Source organism: Halichoerus grypus, chromosome 10 (genome assembly GCF_964656455.1).
Source record: "Halichoerus grypus chromosome 10, mHalGry1.hap1.1, whole genome shotgun sequence".
NCBI lineage: Eukaryota > Metazoa > Chordata > Mammalia > Carnivora > Phocidae > Halichoerus > Halichoerus grypus.
The window spans coordinates 24,420,572-24,435,682 of record NC_135721.1 but is presented as its reverse complement, the minus strand read 5'-3'; the positions used below and the strand labels follow the sequence as shown (position 1 = coordinate 24,435,682).

General features: G+C 41.3%; 1 protein-coding gene across 1 annotated transcript in view; it reads left to right on the top strand.

Annotated features, from left to right (window-relative positions):
* Positions 1-283: 283 nt before the first annotated feature.
* The window catches only part of CAPN13 (calpain 13), a 52,332-nt gene continuing 37,504 nt past the window's right edge, over positions 284-15,111 (top strand). Inside the window, 1 exon segment of the mRNA XM_078057422.1 lies at positions 284-481. Within this exon segment, the coding sequence (XP_077913548.1) occupies positions 284-481 (198 nt within the window).

Below are 15,111 nucleotides of genomic sequence, written 5' to 3'. Positions count from 1 at the left end.
CATAATAACATACTGAGTAGCTCTTTGGTACAGCAGATTGAAAATTGAACTGGAGAAAAAAATGCTTGAATTCTAGTCTGGGCTCACCCACCAACTGGCTGTGTCACTGGGGAGAGAAGTGTTTTGGGTCTCAGTACCATCACTTGTAAAAGGGGGTGGGGAACATCTGAGTGCCCTTCCAAGGCTCACATCTAATGATGCAAAGGACTTGACAGTTTATCCCTAAAAATACCTCTCTTTCTTACCAGAAAGAAAAGGCCTTAGACATCTTCTAAGGAGAGTCATGGCATACAACCAGGAGCCTCTAGACAAGACCCCTGTCATCAAATTCAACAGCCAGGACTTTAACTCCTTGCGGGATCATTGCCTAAGCAGAAGCCTACCATTTGAGGATGAGACATTCCCTGCAGAGACTTCTTCCATAGGTCTGAAGCTGCTCCAGGGAAAAAACCTCTCCAGCCTGAGGTGGATGCGGCCAAAGGTGAGTGAGCCCCTCAGGAACACACCCAGCTCCAGGGTCCTCCTAGCTGCCTGCCATGGTGCCTCAACTGAAACAAGAATGGGCCCGTGCCCTGGCTTTCAAGGATGGCCCAAACCAAGTTGGAAGGAGAATGAGATTTATCTGGTCCCTCAGCTACAGTGTTGTACCTACCCTTAGTGGGATGGAAGGACCCTGTACCAGGAACCAGGACCCCTGTGCCCTAACCCATTTCTATCACTGAGCACATCACTAGATTGCATGCCTCATGTTCTCATCTGAAAAATGGGAAACCATGGGTTTGAAGATTGTAGTAGTTGGTCTCATCTCCATAATTGAGCCCATCTGTCTCCATCACTCCTCATTCTCTTCCTTATCACTGTCCTCCTTTTTTTTTTCCCTGTTGGAATTTATTCAAAGGGAAGATATCACGTCAGTCACTTATACAATAGGATAAATTTAAATAATTGCCTCACCTCTCTCATTTATACTTGCATTTTCAGTCTTGCAAAGGCTTGATCATTTATAAAAGAATTTCAGACATTAGCTGTAAAATTAGGGAGATATTTCAGGGCAACATTCAAAACCCCCTCCTCCACTACTACAGCAGATAGCCACTAACTCAACCTTGTGGTGAGATAAGCCCTGTTGATTTTTCTAAACTATAGTCACTCCAGGGCATGAACCCCCAAGAAAAATTTCTCAGCCCACTTAACATTCTTATAATCTCATCAGGGCTACTACTGATGCAAAGAACCCAGGTGAGGACCACTCCGGGGGCCCTAATGACCAACTCTCCTGTTCTTGCTTCCAAAAGCAGCCAGCAGAGCCTAGAACAAGAGAAAATAATATAATGTCTAAAAAGCTAATAATTACAATATCAGCAAGTGTTACCAAGCACTGATTAAATGCCAAGCACTCTACTTTCAATAAACCCAGGTTAGGTTATACAGAAAGGGCATTTTCTGATGACGTATACAACAAGACATTGAACTCTGGAGGTGCCAAGTCTTGCCCTACCCTGGGACAGATTTGTAGGGAGGCTGAGTGAGGATCAGCTAGGGCTCACAATCAGATGGTGGTACACAAGGCTTCTAGGGTCCATCTCACCACCCAGAGGTATTAAGTCCCCAGCAACGATTCTCTTCTGGCTTTCTTCTCCTACAGAGAGCAGAACAGAGAACACTATTTAAAGTTTGGAAGGGTTATATTTTTTCCCTTTGTTATTTTTAGGAGCTGAGATTCTTTTAGAAAGTTTTTTTTTTTTTTCAAGGTGCTGAGTAATAGATGTGAGACCATATTTATAGTGTTAAAGAATTTATAACATCTCTATGCTGAAATGGAAGGGTTTCAGAGGAAGGGTTGAGAGTGTCTTATTATCTGATTCTAGCAGCATCTCAAATTTTGTATTTCAGGGGCAAGGAGAAACTGAGGCAAATAGATATGAGATGACTTCCACAGAATCCTGCCGGGAACCTGAAACAGGGGTGGCCAGAGGCAGATATGTCTTACTCCCATTCTTCTTCTCAGCCAAAAGCTGAGACAAATGTCTTCATGTCCCTTACAACATTTACATTCGTATTTTCCTGAGTTTTCCATGTGTCTTCTCTTACTTTGTCTCTTTTGTTCTTTCCCAGTTATATTAAGAAGAACACAGATTTAGATAGGTGATGCAACTTGCATAAGGTGGCAGTTAGTGAGGGAAGGACCTGGGATTTAAACTAAGATTCCTGACTCCACACGCTGCACTTTTCTTCACATGGGATTGTGTGCCCAATAGGACTCTGTTAGGATTTGAATGAATGAATAAGTGTGTGAATGGATGAAGGAATGACTCTATCTACAGGTCCTTGACATAGATTTCAAGCTCCATATGTGCAATTGAGAATCTGTAGGTCGACTTGTTTAACAAGTAGGATGGTAGACAAGAAGGCCAGTGAATTCACCCTTCCAACATGGTGACATCCTCAACTGCCAAAGCTTATAGTTGTTCCTGAAAAGAGCCTTGGAGGAAGAGCCATGGCCAGTGTGGCTCAATCCTAGTTGTAAAAGCCAATACTTACATACTGCTGACTGTATGGCAGGCCTGGCTTTAGGGGCTTTGACTCATTGAATCCTCACAGTAATGCTATAAGGAGGTACTGTTATTAACCTCATTTTACAGATGTGAAATAGAAACAGACTTAAGTAACATGCCTGAAGTGGTACAGCTGAGATTTAAGCCTGGACTCTGTCTCCAAGACCTGTCCTCCTATCACCACACTACCCTGTCTTCTGTTGGGCCTCATCATAAGCTCATGTTGTGTTCTGGGCTCCTATTTGCCACAAATGTTTTGTGCACCAATAGACTCCTAGCTTGTCTGGGTAACCAGGAATCAATGTCTATGTTGTGTCCTTCTTTCCATTTTTTAGGTGAAAAAGAATGAGGGTAAAAACGAAATATTCTATGTATACCTCACATGATTATTTTAAGGACTAAATAAAGACAATACTCAGAAGAGTGTCTAGCACATTGTAAACACTTACTAAACACTAGCTATTGTTACTACATTCAATTTGGGAGGGATGGCATAGGGTAGCAGCCTCAGGGACTGTCCTTTTGGATCCCTCAGGCTTTCACAGTCAAGTCAGTTTCAGCCCTCAACTAATTTCAACAAACACTTTTAGGGGAGAAATGTAGGTCAGATGAAACCATTTGAAGGTCTAGGGGAGCCTGGCAGGGAGTGTGGAGAGTGACTTTCTTCTCATGTTCTGCTGCCTGTCACTAGTTGCAGAAGGTTGCCTCCCAATCTAAAGCTTGCCCAGTCACTGTCTAGAGGTCCGGCTGGCACTCCTTAAAGTTCAACTATATAATGGCTGAGGTGGCACCAAGGTTTCTGAGGCCATCTTCACATCCTAGGCTTTTCCAGACAATAGGGAACCTCCATCCTCTAGGCAGTTGCTAAACCATCATGGATATGATTCTACCTTGAGTACTCACTTGGGCTTGGTAGATTCACTAATAGCCCAAGAGTCAGGAGCATAAAACTAGACTCAGTTTTCTATGCCTAGTGCAAAAAAGTTGTTTAATGTCCCATAATGTCCTCTCCCTCTCTTTCTCTGTCTCTCGGACTTTCTGTCTCTCCTTCGATCCCTCCCTCCCTCCAACAGTCAATATAATCCATTTTGCTGCTGGAACTTTGAAATAGAAGCTCCTTCATATCCTGCTTCATTCGGCTTCTCTTTGTTTAATAAATTTCCAACCCACCCCTCACACTCTCCCCATTGGCAGGCAATCAGGTTCTGGAACAACCTGTGACCCTGCACTGAGCAAATGGCACTGATGGGCCCCAACTCCTCATCAGCCTCAGCACTGCCTGCAACCTCCCATGTCAGCAAGAGACAATGCTGAGAATTAGACTTGTACATGGAGTATCTATTTGTTATTTCCCTGAATGAAAGTTGATGTTAGAGTGACTTTTAGAATTTTAATTTCATAAATAATAATAAATCCCATTTATCAAGTATGTGCATGCATTAAGTATTAATCTAAGCACTTTACATATGACATTTCATTTAATTCCCATAATAGTCCTGTGAGGTAGATAATATTATTATCCTTATTCAATAGATGAGCACTGTCCAATAGAATTTCCATGATGGCAGCAAGAGTCTTTTGGTATCGTTCAGTACAGTAGCCACTAGTTATATGTGGCTATTGGGTACTTAGAATGTGGCTAGTGCAACTGAGGGGTTGAAGTTTTAATCTAATTTAAAGTAGTCACATATGACTTGTGGCTGACATCACAGAATTATAGATACAGATCTTCATAGCAGAGTCACCAAGATATATCAGATTGAGAGGTTGCAGTTTCATTTTTGCCCCCATTCTCTCGTGAAAAACATTTCACTTCTCAACTGAAGAATGAGCTGCGGGCCCACAACATGTTCTCTGATGGGTGCTTGGAGCTCCAAACCCAACTCCATTGTGGATTCTGGCCTGTGGCCATCCCAAAATGAAGTATTGCCTCCCCAGGTAACAACTTTTCATCTTTTAAGTAGCCAGAGTGGAGTTTCTAAAAGGATCATTCACTAGAAATGATTCACCTTGGGACCAAAATGGGTTCTTCAGAAAAGGAAGGGGTTAACAAATGGACATATGTGTGTAGGTTACGAAGGCAACAGGTAACAGAAGGTGACAAAGTGATCATGCCAGGCCAAATGCCACTGAGCCAAAGAACTTTGACGCCAATAAAACAAAGCTCTCTAGCAAAAATAGAAAGGGAGTGACACTGCCACCTGGCCCAGCCTGAACTCTGGCCACCCTCTGAAAGATATATTCAGCCTGTGTCTGAATGCCAAGATGCTAAACCTGGTGTTCCCTCATCCAAGAGGCAGCACACCATCTGGAACAGTGTATTAGCAGCCTTTGATGAATGCAATAATCACTCCAAAATATACAGAGTGATGTTGCATTGGAAGAGACATCTCCAGGGATGATTGCAGGAGAGTGTCTGGTTTGGTACCAATTAAGCTAGTATTTTCTTTTTTTTTTTTTTAATTTTTTTATTGTTATGTTAATCCCCATACATTACATCATTAGTTTTAGATATAGTGTTCCATGATTCATTGTTTGTGCATAACACCCAGTGCTTAAGCTAGTATTTTCTAAGATTCCAGGGGTTCTTGCCTTACATGTGCTTCTGATATCCTAATATAATACAGATTGCCCCAAACGTTTGCCTTGAGAAAGGGCTTCTCAACGCAGAAGTTGCTAAGATTACTTGTAGGACTATTGCTGATGGCTTCTGTATTAGGGTTCTCCAAAGAAACAGAAATAATAAGATATATGTGTGTGTGTGTGTGTGTGTGTGTGTGTGTATGCATCTATTATATATCTATGTATCTGATAGGATATAACCAATAAGAAATACATAGATTTAGCCCGTTGATGTTTTTACTGTGAGGAATTGACTCACGTGATTATGAGGACTGAGAAGTCCCATGCGTCTGCCATCTGCAAGCTTGAGACCCAATCAAGCCAGTGGTGTAGTTTAGTCTGACTGGGGGCTGATGGTGTCATTCCCAGTCCAAGGGCAGGAGAAGACTAAAGTCCCAGCTTGCAGTCAGGCAGAGAAGGGGCAAATTCTCCCTTCTTCTACCCTTTGTTTTGTTCAGGTCCCCAGCGGATTGGGTGGTCCTCACGCGCTGGGGATCGTAATCTGCTTTACTAAATTCCAATTCAAATAAATGCTAATCTCATCTAGAAACACAGACACACTTAGAAATAATGTTTAGCTGCGTATCTGGGGACCCCATGATCCAGTCAAGTCATAAAATTAACCATCACAACTGCTTTCTGTATGAATGATGTTTCAGAGCCCCTGAAGAGCCCACCTCACAGAATCAGAAAACACTGATCCAGAGAAGCCCACAGTGCTGATGTGGTCAGCGGGGAAGAGCTAGGCACTATAGAGCCACATTGCCGGCTTCACAGCCCATTCCTGTGAAGTCTGGAACAAATTGCTCAGTTTCCCTGAACCTGCCCCCTTGCCCTGGTGGGGCCTCAGAATCCTTGGTGTTGCCGTGTAAATCCTGAATGCCACCTCCAGCTAATCCACTAAATCCAGGTTGTGGGAGGAGGCACCCAGCAGTCTGCCTGTCTGCAAAGGTCCCAGCTGATTCTGAGTCACACTCAGGGTGGAGACTGCTCTTTGCCAGTCTTGTCCCACTTCACTACCCTGGTGTGCTCGTCCCACCTGGTGACAGCTGCAGAGCATGGCCATCTCTCTCTTTTTTTTTTTTAGGTTTGAATTTAAATTCCAGCTAGTTAACACAGTGTAATATTAGCTTCAGGTGTACAATTTAATGACTCAACACTTCCAGACAACACCCTGTGGTGCTCATCACAGCACGTGCCCTTCTTCATCCTCATCACCTGTTTCACCCATCCCCCCACCTGCCCTCTGGTGACCATCAGTTTGTTCTCTATAGTTAAGAGTCTGTCTCTTGGTTTGCTTCTCTCTTTTTTTTCCTCCCCTTTTTTTTCTCTGACTGACTTATTTTGCTTAGCATAATACTCTCTAGCTCCATGCATATTGTTGCAGATGGCAAGATTTCATTCTTTTTGATGGCTGAGTAATATTCCATCATATATATGTATCACATCTTCTTTATCCATTCATCTTTACCTATTCTCTCAGCAAGTCAGCCCAGCAGACTAAAATGTTTCTAGGTATAATTTCCATCTCTTCCTACTTCTCTTTAAAAAAAAAAGAAAAAAGATTTTATTTATTCATTTGAGAGAGAAAGTGAGAGCATGAGCAGGGGCTGGGGCAGAGGGAGAGGGACAAACAGACTCCTCGTTGAGCAGGGAGCCTGACGAGCAGTTCCATGCCAGGATCCCGGGATCACGACCTGAGCCAAAGTCAGATGCTCAACCCACTGAGCCACCCAGGTGCCCCTACCTCTGCTCTTGTTAGATCATCTAGCATCGGAAGGAGTAGGGGACCTTATTTCAACTGGTCCCTGGAATTGAGCTGGATATCTACCAGACCACTCTGAGCACCCACAAAACCAGCCTGAGATGTAAGAAGATCTGGATCTCTACAGAGTATCGCAGGCGGTTGGTTTTGAGGTACAAAGCAGGGAGCCATGATTCCACAGGCAGATATCAGAGGATAAACGGCAGTGGGAGGGTGCCTGGCCATGGGGATCCTACACCACCGGTGAGCGACAGCCTTCCGCGCTGTGGACGGGGCACAGACTCGCAGACCAGTAGCAGCGGGGAAAGGACTTTAGGGCAGCCCCCAGGGCAGAAACCTGGAGCAGCGGGGTCGCGCCTGTGAACTGCAGTCCCCAGGGTGGAAACCTGGAGCAGCGGGGTCGGGCGCGCGCGATCTGGGTGTGGCTGGCGGTTTTAGAAGCACAAAGGGCAGAGACGTGCCCGACCTGGAGGCAGGACTGGGAGCGCTGCTGAGGGGCGCACAACCCAGGACGCTGCAGTTTATAGCAGCACAGACAGAAACGGAGACAGTGTGGCCTGGAGAGCTCACTGAAGTACAGACTGCGGTCTCTCTGCTCTGAGGCAGAGGGTTGGAAACGGTCTCTTCTGCTCTGACTCGCGGAAGAGACGCAGAAAGCCGCCAGGGAAGCCACCAGAGAACAAAAGCCCCCAAAACTGATTCCCATTGAGCCCATCCCCCGCCACAGGGGCGCAGGGCAACTCCGCCCGAACAGGGTTGCCTGAGTAACAGTGCGGCAGGCCCCTCCTGCAGAAGACAGGCTGGGAAAACAAGAGGCCAGCAACCCTAAGGTCCCAAGAAAACAGGTGCATCTTGCTTGGGTTCTAGTCAATAATTTGGACTCTATACATTCCCTCAAACACCCATCAACAGAATGACTAGGAGGAGGAGCCCCCAAAACAGAAAAGACTCAGAGATTATGACTTATGCTGCAGATTTACAAATGGATGCAGATATAACCAAGATGTCGGAGATGGAATTCAGGCTAGCAATTGTGAAGACAATGGCTAGAATGGAGAAATCAATTAATGGCAACATAGAGTCTCTAAGGGCAGAAATGAAAGGTGAATTGGCAGAACTTAAAAATGCTATCAATGAGATCCAATCCAATCTAGATAATCTAACAGCTAGGGTAACTGAGGCAGAAGAGCGAATAAGCGACCTGGAAGACAATATAATAGATAAAAAGGGAAAAGAGGAGGCCAGGGAAAAACAACTCAGAATCCATGAAAATAGAATCAGAGAAATAAGTGACACCATGAGGCGTTCCAATGTCAGAATAATTGGAATCCCGGAGGGAGTGGAGAGAGAGAGAGGACTAGAAGATGTATTTGAGCAAATCGTAGCTGAGAACTTCCCTAATCTGGGGAATGAAACAAACATTCATCCTAGAGGCAGAGAGGACCCCTCCCAAGATCAAGGAAAACAGGCCAACACCCCGGCATGTAATAGTAAAACTTGCAAATCTTAGAATCAAGGAAACCATCTTAAGGGCAGTTAGGGGGAAGAGATTCCTTACATACAGAGGGAGGAACATCAGAATAACGTCAGACCTATCCACAGAGACCTGGCAAGCCAGAAAGGCCTGGCAAGACATATTCAGGGTACTAAATGAGAAGAACATGCAGCCAAGAATACTTTATCCAGCAAGGCTTTCATTTAGAATGGATGGAGAGATGCAGAGCTTCCATGACTGGCAGAAACTGAAAGAATATGTGACCACTAAGCTGGCCCTGCAAGGAATATTAAGGGGGGTTCTATAAAAGGAGAAAGGCTCCAAGAGTGATATACAACGGAAATTTACACGGACAATCTATAAAAACAACGTCTTCACAGGCAACATGATGACAATTAATTCATATCTTTCAATAATCACTCTCAACGTGAATGGCCTAAACGCTCCCATAAAACGGCATAGGGTTGCAGATTGGATAAAAAGACAGGACCCATCCATATGCTGTCTACAAGAGACTCATTTTGAACCTAAAGATACAACCAGACTGAAAGTGAAGGGATGGAGATCTATCTTCCATGCCAGCAGACCTCAAAAGAAAGCTGGGGTAGCAATTCTTATATGACAAATTAGATTTTAAACTAAAGTCTGTAATAAGAGACACAGAAGGACACTATATCATTCTTAAAGGGTCTATCCAACAAGAAGATCTAACAACTGTAAATATCTATGCCCCCAACATGGGAGCAGCCATCTACATAAGCCAACTGTTAACCAAAATAAAGAGTCATATTGATAACAATACGTTAATTGTAGACCTCAATACTCCACTCTCAGCAATGGACAGATCATCTAAGCAGAAAATCAACAAGGAAACAAGAGCTTTGAATGATACATTGGACCAGATGGACCTCATAGATATTTACAGAACATTCCACCCTAAAACAACAGAATACTCATTCTTCTCGAGCACACATGGAACTTTCTCCAGAATAGACCATACACTGGGTCACAAATCAGGTCTCAACCGATACCAAAAGATTATTCCCTGCATATTCCCAGACCACAATGCTCTAAAACTGGAACTCAATCACAAGAAAAAATTTGGCAGAAATTCAAACACTTGGAAGCTAAAGACCACTCTGCTCAAGAATGTTTGGGTCAACCAGGAAATCAAAGAAGAACTTAAACAATTCATGGAAATCAATGAGAACGAAAACACATCGGTCCAAAACCTATGGGATACTGCAAAGGCGGTCCTAAGGGGGAAATACATAGCCATCCAAGCCTCACTCAAAAAAATAGAAAAATCCCGAATTCACCAACTAACTCCACACCTTAAAGAACTAGAGAAAAAGCAACAAACGACACCTAAGCCACGCATTAGAAGAGAAATAATTAAAATTAGAGCAGAAATCAATGAATTAGAAACCAGAAACACAGTAGATCAGATCAATGAAACTAGAAGTTGGTTCTTTGAAAGAATTAATAAGATTGAAAACCACTGTCCAGACTTATCCAAAAGAAAAGAGGAAGGACCCAAATTAATAAAATTATGAATGAAAGGGGAGAGATCACGACTAACACCAAGGAAATAGAAACAATTATTAGAAACTATTATCAACAACTATATGCCAATAAACTGAGCAATCTGGATGAAATGGAGGCCTTCCTGGAAACCTATAAGCTGCCAAGACTGAAACAGGAAGAAATTGACAACCTGAATAGGCCAATAACCAGTAACGAGATTGAAGCAGTGATCAAAAACCTCCCAAAAAACAAGAGTCCAGGGCCTGATGGATTCCCTGGGGAATTCTACCAAACATTCAAAGAAGAAATAATACCTATTCTACTGAAGCTGTTTCAAAAAATAGAAACAGAAGGAAAACTTCCAAACTCATTCTTTGAGGCCAGCATTACCTTAATCCCCAAACCAGGCAAAGACCCCATCAAAAAGGAGAATTTCAGACCGATATCCCTGATGAATATGGATTCCAAAATCCTCAACAAAATCCTAGCTAATAGGATCCAACAATACATTAAAAGGATCATCCACCACGACCAAGTGGGATTTATCCCCGGGATGCAAGGGTGGTTCAACATTCGCAAATCAATCAGTGTGATAGAACACATTAATAAGAGGAGGGAGAAGAACCATATGGTCCTCTCAATTGATGCAGAAAAAGCATTTGACAAAATACAACATCCTTTCCTGATTAAAACTCTCCAGAGTATAGGGATAGAGGGAACATTCCTCAAGCTCATAAAATCCATCTATGAAAAACCCACAGCGAATATCATCCTCAATGGGGAAAAGCTGAGAGCCTTTCCCTTAAGATCAGGAACACGTCAAGGGTGCCCACTCTCACCACTGTTGTTCAACATAGTACTAGAAGTCCTAGCAACAGCAATCAGACAACAAAAAGAAATAAAAGGTATTCAAATTGGCAAAGAAGAAGTCAAACTCTCTCTTTTCGCAGACAACATGATACTTTATGTGGAAAACCCAAAAGACTCCACCCCCAAATCACTAGAACTCATCCAGCAATTCAGTAATGTGGCAGGATACAAAATCAATGCACAGAAATCAGTTGCTTTCTTATACACTAACAACGCAACTGTAGAAAGAGAAATTAAAGAAACGATTCCATTTACAATAGCACCAAAAACCATAAGATACCTCGGGATAAACCTAACCAAAGAGGTAAAGGATCTATACTCTAGGAACTACAAAACACTCATGAAAGAAATTGAAGAAGACACAAAAAGATGGGAAAATATTCCATGCTCATGGATCGGAAGAATAAACATTGTTAAAATGTCTATGCTCCCCAGAGCAATCTATACCTTCAATGCCATCCCGATCAAAATTCCAATGACATTTTTCAAAGTGCTGGAACAAACAATCCTAAAATTTGTATGGAATCAGAAAAGACCCCAAATCGCCAAGGAGATGTTGAAAAAGAAAAACAAAGCTGGGGGCATCACGTTGCCCGATTTCAAGCTATATTACAAAGCAGTGATCACCAAGACAGCATGGTACTGGCACAAAAACAGACATACAGACCAATGGAACAGAATAGAGAACCCAGATATGGGCCCTCAACTCTATGGTCAAATAATCTTTGACAAAGCAGGAAAAAACATGCAATGGAAAAAAGACAGTCTCTTCAATAAATGGTGCTGGGAAAATTGGACAGCCACATGCAAAAGAATGAAACTCGACCATTCTCTAACACCACACACAAAGATAAACTCAAAGTGGATGAAAGACCTCAATGTGAGACAGGAATCCATCCAAATCCTAGAGGAGAACATAGGCAGTAACCTCTTTGACATCGGCCACAGCAACTTCTTTCAAGATACATCTCCAAAACCTAGTGAAACAAAAGCAAAAATGAACTTTTGGGACTTCATCAAGATAAAAAGCTTCTGCACAGCAAAGGAAACAGTCAACAAAACAAAGAGGCAACCCACAGAATGGGAGAAGATATTTGCAAATGACACTACAGATAAAGGGCTGGTATCCAAAATCTATAAAGAACTTCTCAAACTCAACACCCAAAAAACAAATAAGTCAAAAAGTGGGCAGAAGAGATGAACAGACACTTCTCTGAAGAAGACATACAAATGGCTAACAGACACATGAAAAAATGTTCATCATCATTAGCTATCAGGGAAATCCAAATCAAAACCACACTGAGATACCACCTTACACCAGTTAGAATGGCAAAAATGGACAAGGAAAGAAACAACAAGTTGGAGAGGTTGTGGAGAAAGGGGAACCCTCTTACACTGTTGGTGGGAATGCAAGTTGGTACAGCCACTTTGGAAAACAGTGTGGAGGTTCCTCAAAAATTTAAAAATAGAGCTACCCTATGACCCAGCAATTGCACTCCTGGGTATTTACCCCAAAGACACAGATGTAGTGAAAAGAAGGGCCATATGCACCCCAATGTTCATAGCAGCAATGTCCACAATAGCCAAACTGTGGAAAGAGCCGAGATGCCCTTCAACAGATGAATGGATAAAGAAGATGTGGTCCATATATACAATGGAATATTACTCAGCCATCAGAAAAGATGAATACCCAACTTTTACATCAACATAGATGGGACTGGAGGAGATTATGCTAAGTGAAATAAGTCAAGCAGAGAAAGTCAATTATCATGTGGTTTCACTTATTTGTGGAACATAAGGAATAACATGGAGGACATTAGGAGAAGGAAGGGAAAAATGGGCGGGGGAAATTGGAGGGAGAGATGAACAATGAGAGACTATGGACCTGAGAAACAAACAGGGTTTTAGAGGGGAGGGAAGGGGGGATTGTTTAGCCCAGTGATGGGTATTAAGGAGGGCACGTACTGCATGGAGCACTGGGTGTTATACGAAAACAATGGATCGTGGATCACTACATCAAAAACTAATGATGTATTGTATGGTGACTAACATAACATAATAAAATTTAAAAAAAAAAGATAACTTTGTCTCTATTTTTAATAGTTTTAGAACTTACTTTGCTCTTTGTTGCATTCGTTAGAAGGTCACAATCTTTTGTTTTTTTTAATGACAAGCGATACTAAGGCAGATTGTAGAGAACTTTGTTTTTGTTTTTAAGATTTTATTTATTTATTTGACAGAGATAGAAAGAGAGCACAAGTAGGCAAAGTGGCAGGCAGAGGGAGAGGGAGAAGCAGACTCCCCACTGTGCAGGGAGCCCGATGCGGGGCTCGATCCCAGGACCCTGGGATCATGACCTGAGCTGAAGGCAGACACCTAACGGACTGAGCCACCCAAGTGCCCCAGAATGTCACAATCTTAAATAAGAATGACAAGAGCAAAGTCCTGCCTTTTCCTGATTTTAGTGATGTACTCTCCTGCTGTGACTTTTTTTTTTTTTTTGATGCCTGTGGGATTCAATTTGATAAAAATTTTCTTAGAATTTTTGCATCTATATCATACATGGAATTGGTTTCTAGTTATTTTGGCCATGTTGGAGTTATGCTAGCTTTTTAAAATGAACCCACTGAGTTTTACATATCTTGATCTGAAATAATTTGAACAATGGTTGTTAATCACTGATTATCTGTTCTTTGAAAGTAAAACAAACAATAGTTAAATCATCTGGAACTACTTCCTTTTTCGACATGATTTCTTTAACTCTTCTTGTGTGTTCAGCAACTATTGAAATGCTTGTGTCTCTTATTTCTTCTGGAGTTAATTCTTGAAATTTATATTTTGCCAGGAAAACCTACTATTTCTTCTGTGGTTTCAAATTTATTGCCTAAAAGTTGATTATGTGATTCTCTGAAAATTCATTTAGTTTCTTCTGATGTATAGTTAAATCTACTTTACCAATCCCTGTGCTATGTTCTTGTTTTTCCTTTTCTTCTTAAGCCAGGTTTTCTTAACCAAACCAATCTGTTTATTGGTTTTTTAACAAGTCAACTTTTGATTTTCATTATTCTTTCTATTTTTCTTTTGGTTTTTTTTTCTATATAATTATTTTCAATTTATTTTTATTAATTCCTTTTACTTTCTCTGTTAATTTTATTGTTTTTTGTTTTCTGAAATTGTTCACTTTTCTGTCTCTTTTGTTTAATAATAAAAGCTTTTAAGACTATAACTTTTCCTCTGAGATCTTATCTATATCTATAGGTTTAGATATAAAATGTCTTGTGTTAATTTTAAGATAATATACTTTTGGTTTTGGTTAAGTTTTGGTTGTAGAGTTTTAGATTAATTAAATTATGATCAGAGAATATATTCATAAAATCTCTACATTTTGGGGAAACATTAAAGTTTTATTTATGTCCAAGTCTGCAACAGTTTTTGCAAATGCTTCATGGACATATGAGAATACCCAGTGGGCAAAAGTTTTACATATGGAATCAAGCTTTCTGATTTGTAGATTGTTGTTTCTGCAATTAACTTTTTTATCTTAGTTTATTTTTTGTCTGCTTGATTTATCAAATTCTAAAAGAGGTGAATTGAAGTTCTCCCCCAAAGTTATACCTTGGAGGGTTCCTCTTAGGTTTTCAGATGTTCTAGCTTTAAACTTTTCCTGTTATATTCTGTGGTGCCTAAATGTTTATGTTCTTGCTATCTGGTTGTTGGAATAAAGATCACACAATATCTCTCCTTTTTGTATTTAATGTGTTGGGCTTTGAATTCTTCTTTATCTGATATTCGTATTGCTACTTCAGCTCCCTGTCATTTGCGTTTTCCTGTTACATCTTTGTTCATCCTTTCATTATCAATTTCACTTTCACTATGTTTCTTGTACAAAGAATATTTAAGACTCACTGCCCACCATTGTTGCTTTCACCCTTCATTTCCTCCTAAGATTTTTGTTCTAATTTCATCCTTATTAGGTAAGTAGTTCCTTGGATAATTTCCTCCATCACATGGGTGTTTTTCATTTGCTCTTAAGAATAATATGTCAGTTGGGTTTGGGATTCTTGGATCACATTCCCTTTCCTCAAATATCTGTAAACTATTCCTTTGTCTCATAGCTTCCAATGTTGCAAAAGAAAAATCCAATGCTAATCTATGCTCTTGGCTTTGTTGGCAACATGTTCTTTCAAACTGCAAGTTTAGGAGAGGTACTCTGTCGCCTTGGTGTTCAGAAATTTCTCTGGAATAGTTCCAGATGTGTGCCTTTTTGAAATTAATCT